Source organism: Triturus cristatus, chromosome 2_2, assembly GCF_964204655.1.
Source record: "Triturus cristatus chromosome 2_2, aTriCri1.1, whole genome shotgun sequence".
NCBI lineage: Eukaryota > Metazoa > Chordata > Amphibia > Caudata > Salamandridae > Triturus > Triturus cristatus.
In genome coordinates this window covers 1,251,245,989-1,251,259,997 of record NC_140582.1, presented here as the reverse complement: position 1 = coordinate 1,251,259,997, position 14,009 = coordinate 1,251,245,989, and the positions used below count along the sequence as shown (strand labels likewise).

The following is a 14,009-nucleotide window of genomic DNA, read 5'->3' as shown; positions in this document are numbered from 1 at the left end:
ACACAGGGACTGCCAGCTGTAACGCACACCAGGAGGTGTTTGCCGCGTTACAGACTCGGAAGTCCACAGGATCGATCGAGCGGCTGCTCTCGGTTCAGTCTTCTTGCTTGTGATTGGGGTATCGGTGACGCATCACCAGGAGGTGACTCCGCGTCCCGGTGCAGTCTGAGGAAGAGGTTGAGCGGCTGCTCCCTTCAGGTAGAGACCCCGGCTGGGTGTTTCCCTGACTCCTCGATTCTCCCCAACACTCTTCGTGCCCCTCACAGCCTACCGATTGGCATTGTCGGCCATTTCATTTCTGCCCTCTGTTGGCATACGCCGGGATCGGCGTATATGCAGAGGACGGTTAGGACCATCCGTGCTGTGGGCTGGTAACGTACTTAGCCTGGAGGATTCCAGTGACTATAACTTTTGTTTGTTCTTTGTATTTTATTTGCCTTCATTAAAAGAACTAACCCTTCACAAGTGGTTGCGTCCTCATTGTCGTGTCTGTTAAACGATCCTGAGACGTTCAGGGCGTTACAGTTTGTAACGGTTCCGTAGTAGAGTAGAGGCAAGCGCTGCTCTCGGGAAAGACGGAATTGTTGTTATCCTGTAGGTACACAGGAGAAACGTGTGACGATTGAAGTTGCACGACGCATTGTCTGGGTTCGATTCGGTAGCATCGTCGTGTGTTGCCATTAGAGACATTTATAGTGTGAGAGAAGAATGTATGAAAGCGAAGGTTACCTGTGAAGTTCTGGTCTTAGGTACCAGGGATCCAACTGGCATTCCGATAACGCTTATCACTGGAAAGGCAATCGGTATTCTCGGAGCTTGCTAGAAGGACAAAGTAGAGGGAAGCGCTGCTTTGTTAACGTATGTCATAATTCTGTAGTAGAACAGACTGTTCGCTGTTTTCGGGAAAGACAGGATTCTGTGTGAATGTACTACATTTTCTTGTGTGAACGAGTGTGAATGTAAAGGCATTCGGGTTGATTGCGAAACTCTAGGTTTATTTCTCAGGAGCATTGGGTCTCCAACTATGTGTCTTAAATACTAGAGAAACAATTAGCTAATGCTTGTTAGAAGGGTGAAGTAGAGGGATGTGCTACTTTATCAACGGAAGTAACGATTCCGTAATAGAGCAGAGGTAAGCGCTGCTCTCGGGAAAGACTGAATTCTCGTGAGAAAGGTATTTTTGCTGTTCTTAGGTTAGCGAAGCGGACAATGGAGATTGGGGCCTTTCACCTGCCGGAACTGCAGATTCACCAGCATCCAACCCTCCACACCACCAGCCAGAAAACCCAACCACCTCCGCTGCATCCTCCTCAACACCCGCTCCGCTCGCAAGCACACCATCGAACTCTGGGACCTCCTAGACTCCACCGCCCCCGACGTCGCCTTCCTGACAGAGACCTGGCTGAACGCCACCTCAGCACCAGACATCGCCATCCCACAGGGCTACAAGAGGTCCCGCAGAGACCGCACCAACGGAGTGGGAGGAGGAATCGCCATCATCCACAAAGATTCCATCAAAATCTCAACGAACACCGATGACACCCTCACCACCGCCGAGCACATGCACTTCCAGATCCACACCGACCCCAACACCACCCTCAGAGGAACTCTCATCTACAGACCTCCCGGACCCCACCCACAGTTCAGTGACACCATCGCCGACCTAATCAGCACCCACGCCCTCGCTTCCACGGACTACATCCTCCTCGGGGACCTGAACTTCCACCTCGAGAACAACGACGACGCCAACTCCACCACCCTGATCGACAACCTCGCCAACCTCGGACTCAGACAGCTCGTAACGACACCTTCTCACGCCGCTGGACACACGCTTGACCCCATCTTCTCCGCAAGCCCCCACGTCTCCTTCAACCACACCACCGAACCACACTGGACCGACCACAGATGCGTCCACTTCACCTTCAGAAAACCCACCACACCCAACAGCTACCACGTCGCTGCTGGGGCAAGGTCACCGAGGACCAACTGACTACCGCCCTCGCCCCGAGACCACCCACCGACCCAGACACCGCCGCGACCAACCTCACACAGTGGATCAACGACTGCGCCAAAACCCTCGCCCCTCTCAAGACCTCTACAACCAAACACAACAACAAGAAAGCCGCCTGGTTCACCGAGGACCTCCGGATCTCCAAGCACACCTGTCGGAAGCTGGAGAAGAAATGGCTCCACGACCGAACACCAGACAACCACACAGCCCTCAAGAGCGCCACCCGCAGACACCACCAACTCATCAGGACCGCCAAGAAGACCGCCTTCAAGGACCGCCTAGACAACAACGCACACAACACCAAAGAGCTCTTCAGCATCGTGAAAGAACTCTCCAACCCCAGCTCCAACACCAACGACATCCCGCCATCTCAAGACCTGTGCGACTCCCTGGCCACCTTCTACCACCGCAAGATCACCGACATCCACGACAGCTTCAACTCCGACCCCCCCGCACCCACCACCGAGTCCACCACCCCTGCGACTACCACTCGCACCAGTCGCCCGACCGTCTGGTCCAGCGTCAGCGACGAAGACACCATCAAAACCATGAACTCCATCCACTCCGGATCCCCATCGGACCCCTGCCCTCACCACATCTTCAACAAAGCCAGCGCAACCATCGCGCCCCACCTCCGGAAAACAATCAACTGTTCCTTCGAGACAGCAACCTTCCCAGAAAGCTGGAAGCACGCCGAGATCAACGCCCTTCTGAAGAAGCCCAAGGCGGACCCCAAGGACCTCAAGAACTTCCGGCCCATCTCCCTGCTCCCTTTCCTGGCAAAAGTGACCAAGAAGATTGTCAACAAACAGCTGACCCGCTACCTCGAAGTTAACAACATCCTGGACCCTTCCCAATCCAGTTTTCGCAGCAACCACAGCACCGAGACCACCCTCATAGCCGCCACTGACGACATCCGGAACCTGATGGACAAAGGAGAAACAGCCGCCCTCATCCTCCTGGACCTATCAGCAGCCTTTGACACAGTCTGCCACCGCGCCCTATCAGCACGCCTCCATGACGCCGGTATCCAAGAGAAGGCCCTGGCCTGGACCACATCCTTCCTCTCCGGCAGAACCCAGAGTATCCGCCTCCCACCCTTCCGCTCCAAAACCACCGAGATAATCTGCAGCGTCCCACAGGGATCCTCCCTCAGCCCGACGCTGTTCAATATCTACATTGCCCCCCCTCGCCCACGTCGCACGACAACACAACCTCAACATCATCTCCTATGCCGACGACACCCAGCTGATCATATCCCTCACCGAAGATCCCCACACCGCCAAAGCTAACCTCCACAGAGGAATGAAGGCCGTAGTCGACTGGATGAAGGACAGCAGACTGAAGCTGAACTCAGACAAGACAGAGGTCCTCATTCTCGGACCCACCCCATCAGCCTGGGACGACTCTTGGTGGCCCACGTCACTAGGCACAGCCCCGGAACCCACGGACCACGCACGCAACCTGGAGGTCATCCTCGACTCCACTCTCTCCATGACCAGGCAAGTCAACGCAGTCTCCGCGTCCTGCTTCAGCACCCTCCATATGCTCCGCAGGATCTTCAAATGGATCCCCCTCGACATGAGAAAAACCGTTACCCAGGCCCTCATCACCAACAGACTCGACTACGGGAACGCCCTCTACTCAGGAACTACAAACAAGCTCCTGAGACGACTCCAACGCATCCAGAACGCCTCGGCCCGACTCATCCTCAACGTCCCCCGCCACATCACACTCCACCTTAGAGGCCTGCACTGGCTTCCCGTCAACAAAAGGATCACCTTCAAGCTCCTGATCCACGCACACAAAGCACTGCACAACACCGGACCCACCTACCTCAACAACCGACTCAGCTTCGACACCACCCACCCGAAGCCTCCGCTCAGCCAACCCCGCCCCAGTCCCTCAAATCTGAAAAACCACCGCCGCCGGCAGATCCTTCTCCTACCTCGCCGCCAAAACCTGGAACACTCTCCCCACCATCCTACGACAGACCCAGGACCAGCTGGCCTTCAGAAGACTCCTCAAGACCTGGCTCTTCGACCAGTAGCACCCCCACCCCCCCCCTCCCCAGCGCCTTGAGACCCTCTCGGGTATGTAGCACGCTTTACAAATTCAGTGATTGATTGATTGATTGATGATTGCGAAATATGGGTATCATACTTGTATTAGCTTTTCCACAGCATGGTTCATTTAATTTGGCTGTTTTGAGAAACTTGAGAGAGAAAATGATGAACTTAGAACCAAGACCTAGACCGATGCAGTTTGAGGCTTTGACGGAATGGGAAGACTAAATGCATGAACGAGAGAGACAAAGAAATGGTAGAGGATATAGGTACCTGTTTGGAAGACCATACGGACATGAAACGCATAATGATCAAATGAGAAGATGGCGGGATGCAAGTATGACTGAGGGTGTGTTCCCTGTAAGAACTGTAGGAGAGAATGAAGGACGAAAGTGTGTAGAAAAGAAGCATAATGTGGAGTCGAGAGTGTATGGAGCGAATGAGTCCGAGGATGTTGTTCTTGATGATATGTACTATAAAAATCCACCACCGTATCGACCAGAACCAGAAATATTAACTCCAAGTGCCCCAATGAGAGAAACCATGCGAATTATAAAATCGGAACCAGAATCCCTAAGTTTGAGTAAAAACAGTGCTGCTAGGGAAGTAGAAGAGAGGTCGGAAGAAAAAACAGATGGAGAAAATTCTGTAGAATTAGCAAAAACGACCCTGGAATTAACTGAGAAAATAGACCAAGAATCTAGAAGCGGTAACTGTTCCAGTAACAATAGGTCCAGTAATGCCTATTTTTGACAAACAGAAGGACAGTGAGCATTGTTTGACAGTCCCTTATAGGAGTAATAAACCAGTAGAACAACCAAGAGTGAGTCAGAATAAGAATCCATGGAGGCAGACTATGAGTGCAATGGAACCAAATTTTACAAATAATCCATTTGTAGATCAGAATTGTGCAGAGAGACGTATGACAATGATAGAGACCGTGTCAGAAACACAAAAAGATTTTGGACACGGAAGTATAGACCAGTAGGACAATCGACAGAAGATCTAAGTGAATGGTTAAGAAGCTTGCAGAGGAAAGACAAGGAATCCCAATCAATTGATGTGGCCAAGTTACGAATGGTATTGGAAGAATTAATGGTAGGGACTATCCCAACAGAAAAATTAAAAACCTATCAGGATGAAGAATTATTATTTTTGTGAAAAAGTGTGACCTGGAGAGCAAAAAACTTACATGAAAGGTTAGAAGAAGCAGCAAATGAGATGGGCATTGATATATAAAAAGGTAAAAGCCTTACAGAAACCATATCGAGTAGATTTCACTGAAAAGGACATTGAGAATATGAACACCACAGGACGAATAGGTCAAATTAAGGACAATCATTTTGCTGAGAAAATGGTGAGACGTGGATAAATGGAGAAGCAGGTGGTATACAAAACGCGATGATGCCTCAGATAAGACATTTTCAGCATTTCCTGTAAGAGAAAAGGAGAAGATAGTGACAGAATGTCCGATGAGAGAGATTCCAGGAGGAGGATATGTACATGTCCCCTGGACAAGACAGGATAGTTTGTCTTTTACGAATGATTTCCCTCGACTACGTTAAAAGCCCGTCGAGTGGTATAGGCAGGTAGACAAATTTGTGAAATTGTCTAAAGTATTATGGATTGATTTGAATAGTCTGTTTGACATAATTGTACCAGCAGATCTATGGACAGAGTGCAAACTTATGATTAATTGGCCAACCCAGGAATATCCTAGGGATCCTAAAACAGGAGCTCCAGACCCCAAGGTAATGAAGAAATATGAGCAGGTTATGGTATTTTTGAAAACAAAGTGCCACCTAAAGAGACAGATTGGGTAAAAATTGATCGAACACACCAGGAAAGTAAAGAGTCAGTACATGCATATTACGAGAGGTTAATACTAGCTTTTAAGCAGTTTAGCGGAGATGAGAATCTGAGTGAAAAGGATTTGAGTCATTTTGTATACAGATTTGTATATTGTTTACGTCCAGAAATTGGTGAGATGATTAAACAGCATACGGTAGATTGGCAAAACAAGAAAATAGATGAAGTATTGAGACATGCTAAATACTTCAGTGATGAAATTGAAGCAAAACAGCGGAAGCTAAAAGAGAAGGCAATGTGGTTACAGGTAAAGGTAGCGGAGAGACAAGAAGCACAATTAGTGGAACAAGCAGGGACAAAGCCGAAATTTAATACTGGGAAGTATAAAGGGAATATTGAAGAAGCTAAAAATAAATTTCCGTGTCATAATTGCGGCAGGATAGGGCATTGGAGATCCAAGTGTAAGTTGCACCCCCCCCACCACCCCCCCGAGTACTAACAGTGAAGATCCATCATTGAACCCACAGGTGCAGCATGAGGTGAGTGGTCAACTGCAGCAACAGCAGCAAGTTGTTCCCCCACAGAATCAGGTGCCAAAACCGCCTCTTCCACAGAGCAGAAACTCACAGAAGTATAGCAGTGAATCGGGATTCTATAATGAAGAACAGGTAAATAAGCCGCCTCGCGCTAGCGCTGTCTCGCAGTATTGGCTGCAACGCGATGAGTGACGCAGAAGAGAGCTATTCACGGTGCCGAAGGGAGGAAGGAGAGTGCGTACTTGGCACAACTCTAGAAGTAGACCAGACAGGACCTTTTGTAGATGGGAAAGTTAATGATGAAAATATTACTTTCCCAGTGGATACTGGTGCTGCTCGATCAACTGTTAGATCAGCTGATGTTAAGAATCTTCCTCTCTCGGATTAAACGATCAAAGTAGTTGGTGTGTCCAACAGACAGATTAAAACATATCTTACAGACCCAGTGAAAGTCAGCGTAGGGAAATTTTCAGAAAAGCACCGCTTTGTGGTGTGTGACACCAGTCCTGTGAATTTATTAGGTAGGGACCTGTTGTGCAAAATGAATTGCACTATATTCTGTACTCCGGATGGAATAGCTTTTGAAACACCTGATGATGATGTATTGTATAAGATGACCATAGCTAACAGAGAAAATGAAGTTACTGAAACTGCTGTATTCAACCCTGATGAATTACCTAAAGAATTGAGACAATCTGTAAAAGCAGAAGTTTGGGATTTCACTGGAGAAGATGTAGGGCTAATGAGAAATGTAGATCCAATTAAAAGTAAAGGAAGGAGTAACATATCCAAATGTTCCGCAGTACAAATTGACACCTGAAATAATTGAAGGAGTAACTCCTGTAATAGAGAAAATGATCAGGCAAGGAATTTTGAGAGAAATAATGAGTAGTCCATGTAATTCACCGATAATGGGACTGAAAAAGCCTAATGGGAAATTCAGGATAGTGCAAGATCTGAGAAAGGTGAATAAAATTGTGGTATCATGTTGTCCTATTGTACCAAATCCATCAGTGATTTTATATCAGATTCCCCATGATGCAGAATGGTACACAGTGATTGATCTGTGTCATGCTTTCTTTTCTATCCCATTGCACCACGACAGTCGGCAAATTTTTGCTTTTAGTTTTGGTGAGCGTATTTTGGCATGCTGCCGAATCCCACAGGGGTATACAGAAAGCCCCTCAATATTCAATCAGCTATTAAAAAAGTCTTTGGAAAGTCTAGAAATGCCCGAAAGCTCTGTATTAGTACAGTACATTGACGACCTTTTGGTGGCGTCAAAAACACGTGGAGCTTGTGAGGTAGACACAATAGCCTCGCTGAATCATTTGGCAGATGGAGGACTTAAAGTGTCACCAGCGAAACTATAGTTTTGCAAGAAGGAAGTGCAGTTTTTGGGACATAACATTGAGAAAGGACTAAGGAAAATAACCATAGACAGAATAAGAATAATAAAAGGAATGAGAGCTCCCATGACTCAAAGAGAAGTAAGAATGTTTTTGGGAATGGTTGGATACTGTCGTCAGTGGATCAGCAACTTTTCCTTGATCGCAAAACCTTTGGTGCGATTAACGAGAAGTGATGTGAAAGATCCCATTGAATTAAACAAGGAAGAATTGGCAGCGTTTAGACAATTGAGAGATGCTTTGTGTGAAGCACCTGCATTAGGTATGCCTGACTATGAGAAAGAATTCAAGTTGTATTGCAGTGAGAGAAATGGATGTGCACTTTCTGTGTTGATCCAGAAGCATGGAAAACTGAGAAGACCAATTGCATATTTTTCATCGATGCTTGATCCAGTAGCTGTAGCTTTACCTGGATGTTTGAAAGCGGTGGCTGCAACATGTCGAAGTTTGGAGCAGAGTGAAGGAATTGTGATGGGATATCCATTGAAAGTGTTTGTACCTCATGATGTCGCGATTCTGTTGACAAGGAGTCGTACTCAGTATATGACACACAGTCGGCTGACTAAATATCAGAAGGTCATATTGGGTGCAACTAATGTGAGTCTTGCAAGATGTTTGAATGTGAATCCTGCAAGCTTGTTGCCTGATGCTGAGATTGTGGAGAAGTGTGGCTCAATGTGGAGAAGTGTGGCTCAATGATTAGAGCGGCAGACCCTGATGCAGAGGTCTAGCCCGGGACCAGGGTTCAATTCCCCGCCTCGGCGGGTCTTGGGCTCAAGAAATTCCACGGACCTGATAATTCTCGCCTCGGTGCCTATTCCAAACATGGAGTCCCACTCTGCAACTCTGGGCAATAGCTTGCTTAATCTCCACAACAGCCCCCACAACGCTAAGGATGCCTGGCCTCCACCTTGGGGGTGCCCAGGAGTGGACGCCTCACAGGGAAAGCCAGGATGGGTTCCACAGCGGTATTCGTACAAGCGCCATGAGACCCTTGCGGGTGAGTAGTGCGCTATACAAGTATCAATTTACAATTTTATTGTGGAAGTAACAGATTAAGTAGATCATGATTGTTTGGATGTACTTGCTTTTTGTACAAAACCACGACCAGATATAAAAGCTGTACCTTTGCCAGAAAGTGATTTTGTGATGTTCGTTGACGGGTCATGTTTGAGAAAAAATGAAGGAGTGCTGAGTGCAGCATATGCAGTATGTACAGTCGCAGCAGTAATAGAAGCGTCCTATCTGAAAGGAGTAAAATCAGCCCAAGTAGCAGAACTTGTGGCTTTGACTAGAGCATGCAAGATTGGGAAGAGCTTGGACGCCTTCGGGCAGCAATTCGCGCTCTACAAATGCACTTCCAATTCCAAGAGTGTGAGAGTAACTGTGATAACTGACAGCCAGTATGGCTTTGGAGTGGTCCATGACTTCGGCCAACCATGGCTACAAAGAGGCTTCCTGACCTTGAGTGGAACTCCTATTAAGAATGCAGAAGTAGTTGGAAAGTTGCTTGAGGCGATACAGCTGCCTAGACAATTGGCTGTTGTAAAATGTGCTGCTCATACTCAAGGTGGTGATTATATCGCCACAGGGAACAGGTACGCCAATGACATGGCACAGTATTGCGCACGAAATCAGAATTCGGTCAATCGGGCTAAGGAAAGAGAAATGTCTTCTTGCTCATTGATGTTTACTAACATTGTAGGGACTTGGGAAGAGCTAAGGCAGTTGCAAGAAGAGGCAGGAGATGAGGAAAAGAGACAGTGGGTAAAAGCAGGATGTGCCCCAAGGGAAAAGGATCATGTGTGGGTCTATCGAGATGCAAGACCAGTTATGTTTGATAGCATGATGTCTACCATGGCACGGATGTATCATGGCCAGGGACATGTAGGGAGAGATGCCATGATCAGGTCATTTAAGCAGACCTGGTACAATGCAAAATTCAGACTTGTAGCAGAAAGTCTTTGTCAAAGGTGCCTAATATGTCAGCAATACAATCCTGGAAGGAAGACAGTAGTAAGTCTGGGAACAATAGGTCGGGAAGGAGGGCCTTTCACCAGAATGCAAGTAGATTTCATTGAGATGCCTCCCTGTAACAGACTGAGGTATGTTTTAGTTGTGGTCTGCCTATTCTCTAGGTGGGTGGAAGCATTCCCAACAAGAAGAAATGATGGGATGACAGTAGCCAAGCTACTGCTGAGAGAATTCATCCTTAGGTTCGGGTTCCCAGTGACAATTGAGTCAGACCGAGGAGGACATTTCCATAATGAGATTGTAGGATTAATTTGTGAAGCATTGAATGTACAACAAAAACTACATTGTGCCTACCGACCAGAGGCTTCTGGTGTGGTTGAACAGATGAATGGTACTATCAAAAATAGAATAGGGAAAATGCGTTTGGCCACAGGTATGAAATGGCCTGATGTCTTGCCTCTAGTACTCATGACAATAAGGGCAATTCCAGACAGAACTACAGGATTGAGTCCTCATGAAATAATCATGGGACGTGCAATGAGACATGTGTTTATACCAGTCAACAAGCTGATGACTATAACTGATGACATGGTGTTGGAATACTGTAAAGGCCTGGCTGACGCAGTTCATTCTGTGTTTCATCAGGTTGGAGCAGATGCCACCACACTTGAAAAGAAGCCAGCCCATGATCTGAGCCCAGGTGACTGGGTAAGGATAAAGGTCCACAGAAGAAGAAATTGTTTGGTTCCAAGGTGGGGAAAACCACGACAAGTCATTCTGACCACGACAACAGCTGTGAAGTGTGCTGGACTGAAAAATGGATCCATGCAAGTCATACCTTGAGAATTCCGAATCCGGTGGACAGCACAGGAAAAGAATATTTTGATGAATCAGAATCAAGTACTGAGTCAGATGACGAAGGGTCAAAGACACGAGAAAACTCTGAAAGGGGGGAAACAGAACCAAGTCCAGCTTTGGTCCCCAGAAGTAGCTCTCTGAGAAGAAGATGGCAGATTTCTGAATCCAGAGATTCTGGAAACGAGCAAGAAGTGGAGGGTTCTAAAAAAGAACACAGAAAGAAAAAAGGAAAGAGTACTGAAGATACAATAAGAGAAATTAGTGAAAAGGAAGTATCAGACGAGAGACAGAGAAATTACACCTGAAATAACAAATTTAAGTGAACAAGGGACAGGTACAGAGAGAGAGGGACAGATTTCTGCGGAAGACCCCCGAGGAGGTGTAGGGAACTGCAACATCCAGTTAGGTGAAGGGACAAGTAGCTAGCAGGAAGATTGCATGTCGGAGATCCGAGGAGGGACAGAAGTAGGGAAAACAAAACAAGTGGTGGAAGAAGAAGTCGTTGAAAAGACAAAGCAAGTTGAGACAGAGTCTGAAGAGAGTGAAAATGAAATACCTGAAGGTCGAGTTCTAAGAAAGAGAGCTTGGAGGAATGAAAAGAATGACAAAGGGAGCAAAGTAAAAAGAGTTGCGAGAGATGACGTTTGGCCCAATAAAATAAGGAAACAGATATCGACTGACACAAGTGAATTCACCAAGAGCTAAACAGGTGAATGAAGTGACAAGTCAAGAAAAATCAAAAGACAACGAAATAACTGAGGATACAGAGAGTAAAAGAACAAGGAAACCTAACCAGAAGTATAAGTCACCGGAATGGACGTACGTGGCTCTGCCTGAAAAGGGAGCAGAGGCAGATAGTCAAGGAAATCCAGAGGAGGCTGTACTGAAAGTGGTTGAAGAAGAAGTAGAATCGGAAATCCTGAGAGTTCTCTTGTCCGACATTGGAGAAGAAGAAACGGAAGTTCAGGAAAGTCTGTATTTGGATGACGAGAGGAAAGTGGAGAATGATGAGATGCCAAGCTAAATAAATCAATTAAACTATTGATGAAGAGAACAAGAAATTAAATCAAAAGATAGATACTTTTAGAACTAAATAGGTGTTAGAGCCTTAGGTTAGAAAACTAGTTGTGAAGTAAAAGAGGCTAAGTCAAAAGACACGGTCCATTTTAACAGAGATGGCTAACATAGATAGTAGCAAAGGTAGATGTACATTCATGAAAAGATGGTGTAAAATGTGTTGTTGTTGTACAGGATTATTAATGCTTTTATGGAGCATCCTTGCTATTGTCATTTCTTTTAAGGTCACTATACATACATTAGAAGGCGATAGTGAGAACAAAACTAATATAGGGAAAATTCCAAAGGTAGTTCCAACTAGAACAGATAATTATTTGCATAAAGACCAGCAACTAACTGATCCATCCCGATTTATGAGAGGAATACTAAAGGTGAAGTTTAGGGCCTAATGGGCAACAGAAGGTGGTTTAGATTTGTCACTCATTAGGGTAGAAGTGGTATTTCTGTCTCATACCAGCGTTTGGAAGATAATCGCCTCCTAAGAAACACTGATTAATGGTGAGTGTATGTTGGTGTTATGGGCCCCACCAGCGAATGTATGGATAATGTGTGTATGTGAGATCTTTGGTCTGTGATAGAGGGAGGGATTTTGCACTCCACGCTGGAGCACTAGCACCCCTCTACTCTGGGGCACCCGGATCCTGCTGCCTCCCAGCTCCCCTCTACCCTGCTGACCCACAGCACCCCTCCACCCTGGGGCATCCTGGTGCATCCTGGGGCACGCCTCTACCCTGCTGCCTCCCATCTTCCCTCCACCCTGCTGCCTCCCAGCTCCCCTCCACCCTGCTGCCTCCCAGCTCCCCTCCACCCTGCTGCCTCCCAGCTCCCCTCTACCCTGGTTCCTCACAGCACCCCTCTACCCTGGGGCATCCCTATTCCATGGGGCATCCCTCTACCCAGCTGCATCCCACCTTCAGGCTCCACCCTGCCGCCTACCAGCTCCCCTCTACCCTGCTGCCTCACAGCAACCCTCTACCCTGGGGCTTCCCTCTACCCTGGGGTTCCTCTACCCTGCTGCCTCACGGTACCCTCTACCCTGTGGCCTCCCAGAGCTCCTCTACCCTACCGCCTCCGAGCACCACTCTACCCTGGTGCCTCACAGCACCCCTCCACACAGCTGCCTCCCAGCACTCCTCTGCACAGCTGCCCCCCCACCTTCTGGCTCTACCCTGCAGCCTCACAGCACCCCTCTACCCTGGGGCACCACTTTTCCCTGAGACACTCCTCTACCCTGCCTCCTCCCCTCTACCCTGGTGCCTCACAGCACCCCTCTACCCTGGGGCACCACTATTCCCTGGGGTACCACTCTAACCTGCTGCCTCACAGTACCCCTCTACCCTTCAGCCTTCCAGCACCCCTCTACCCGGCGGCTCCCCTCTACCCTGGGGCTCCCCTCTATCCTGGGGCTCCCCTCTATCCTGCGGCACCCTCTACCCTGGGGCTCCCCTCTATCCTGCCGCCTCCCAGCTCACCTCTACCCGCCGCCTCCCAGCTCCCCTATATTCTGGGGCACCCCTCTACCCTGCTGCCTACTACCATCCCTCTACCCTGCTGCCTCTCGGCTCTACCCTGCCGCGTCCCAGCACCCCTCTACCTTGCTGGTCTCCCCTCCAGCCTCCTGTCTCTCCTCTCACCTCCGCACATGGAACAGCCTGTCCACCGGGGGCGCCTCCATGCCTACCGTTTCCCGTCGGCCGGGCTGGCCTGGCCCGCTGTCAGGCCTGGTAGGCAGCGGCCATCTTCCGCTGCCGTAGTCGGAGCCAATTGGCTGACGCGGGGCATGCCGGGAGACGGAGTTTACAGGTTCGGTTCCAGGGTACGGCTGCCTTGCAAAACAAACCTAAAAACTACATTTCCTAGCAAGACAAAAAACTAGAATCGTACTTCCGACATTCATGTATTACGTTTACGTCATATCCTGTGATACATCCTTACTCGTAATTCTGGCAAGATATCTATCAGAAAGCGAAAACGGACAGGAAATAAAGGCGTCAGGTAGCCATTTTGGATTGGGGGTTTATAAATAATCTGTGCTTTTTTTCCATTATTCATAAAGCGCGAATGTGACTCGAAAGTGTTACAGCGAATTAAATGCCAGTTATATAGCACAAGGTCACATTTAGTGTTTAGGCATGGGAAAATGAAATGATTAGCCCACAACGGGAATCGAACCTGGTTCCCCAGTTTCAAAGTGACACCCATGGGCATACCTGTCAAGTTTTCAGATATTTTATTTTATTTATTTATTTTATTTTATGCGTTTTTATAT

The 14,009-nt window shown here is 47.9% G+C and overlaps 1 protein-coding gene across 8 annotated transcripts in view; it reads right to left on the bottom strand.

Annotated features, from left to right (window-relative positions):
* Window positions 1-13,610, bottom strand: part of AUP1 (AUP1 lipid droplet regulating VLDL assembly factor) — a 154,793-nt gene extending 141,183 nt beyond the window's left edge. For 2 of the 8 annotated variants that reach the window (XR_014978265.1, XM_085642965.1), the window contains exon 1: window positions 13,422-13,609. Coding sequence is in view for 6 of the 8 variants with exons in the window: in XM_085642965.1 (XP_085499091.1) it covers window positions 13,422-13,522 (101 nt within the window). In the remaining 2 variants the exon portion in view is untranslated. Of the gene's footprint in view, window positions 1-13,334 lie in introns of all 8 variants that reach the window. The other 6 variants (XM_085642967.1, XM_085642968.1, XR_014978266.1 and 3 more) reach the window with 5 other exon arrangements.
* Window positions 13,611-14,009: the final 399 nt, after the last annotated feature.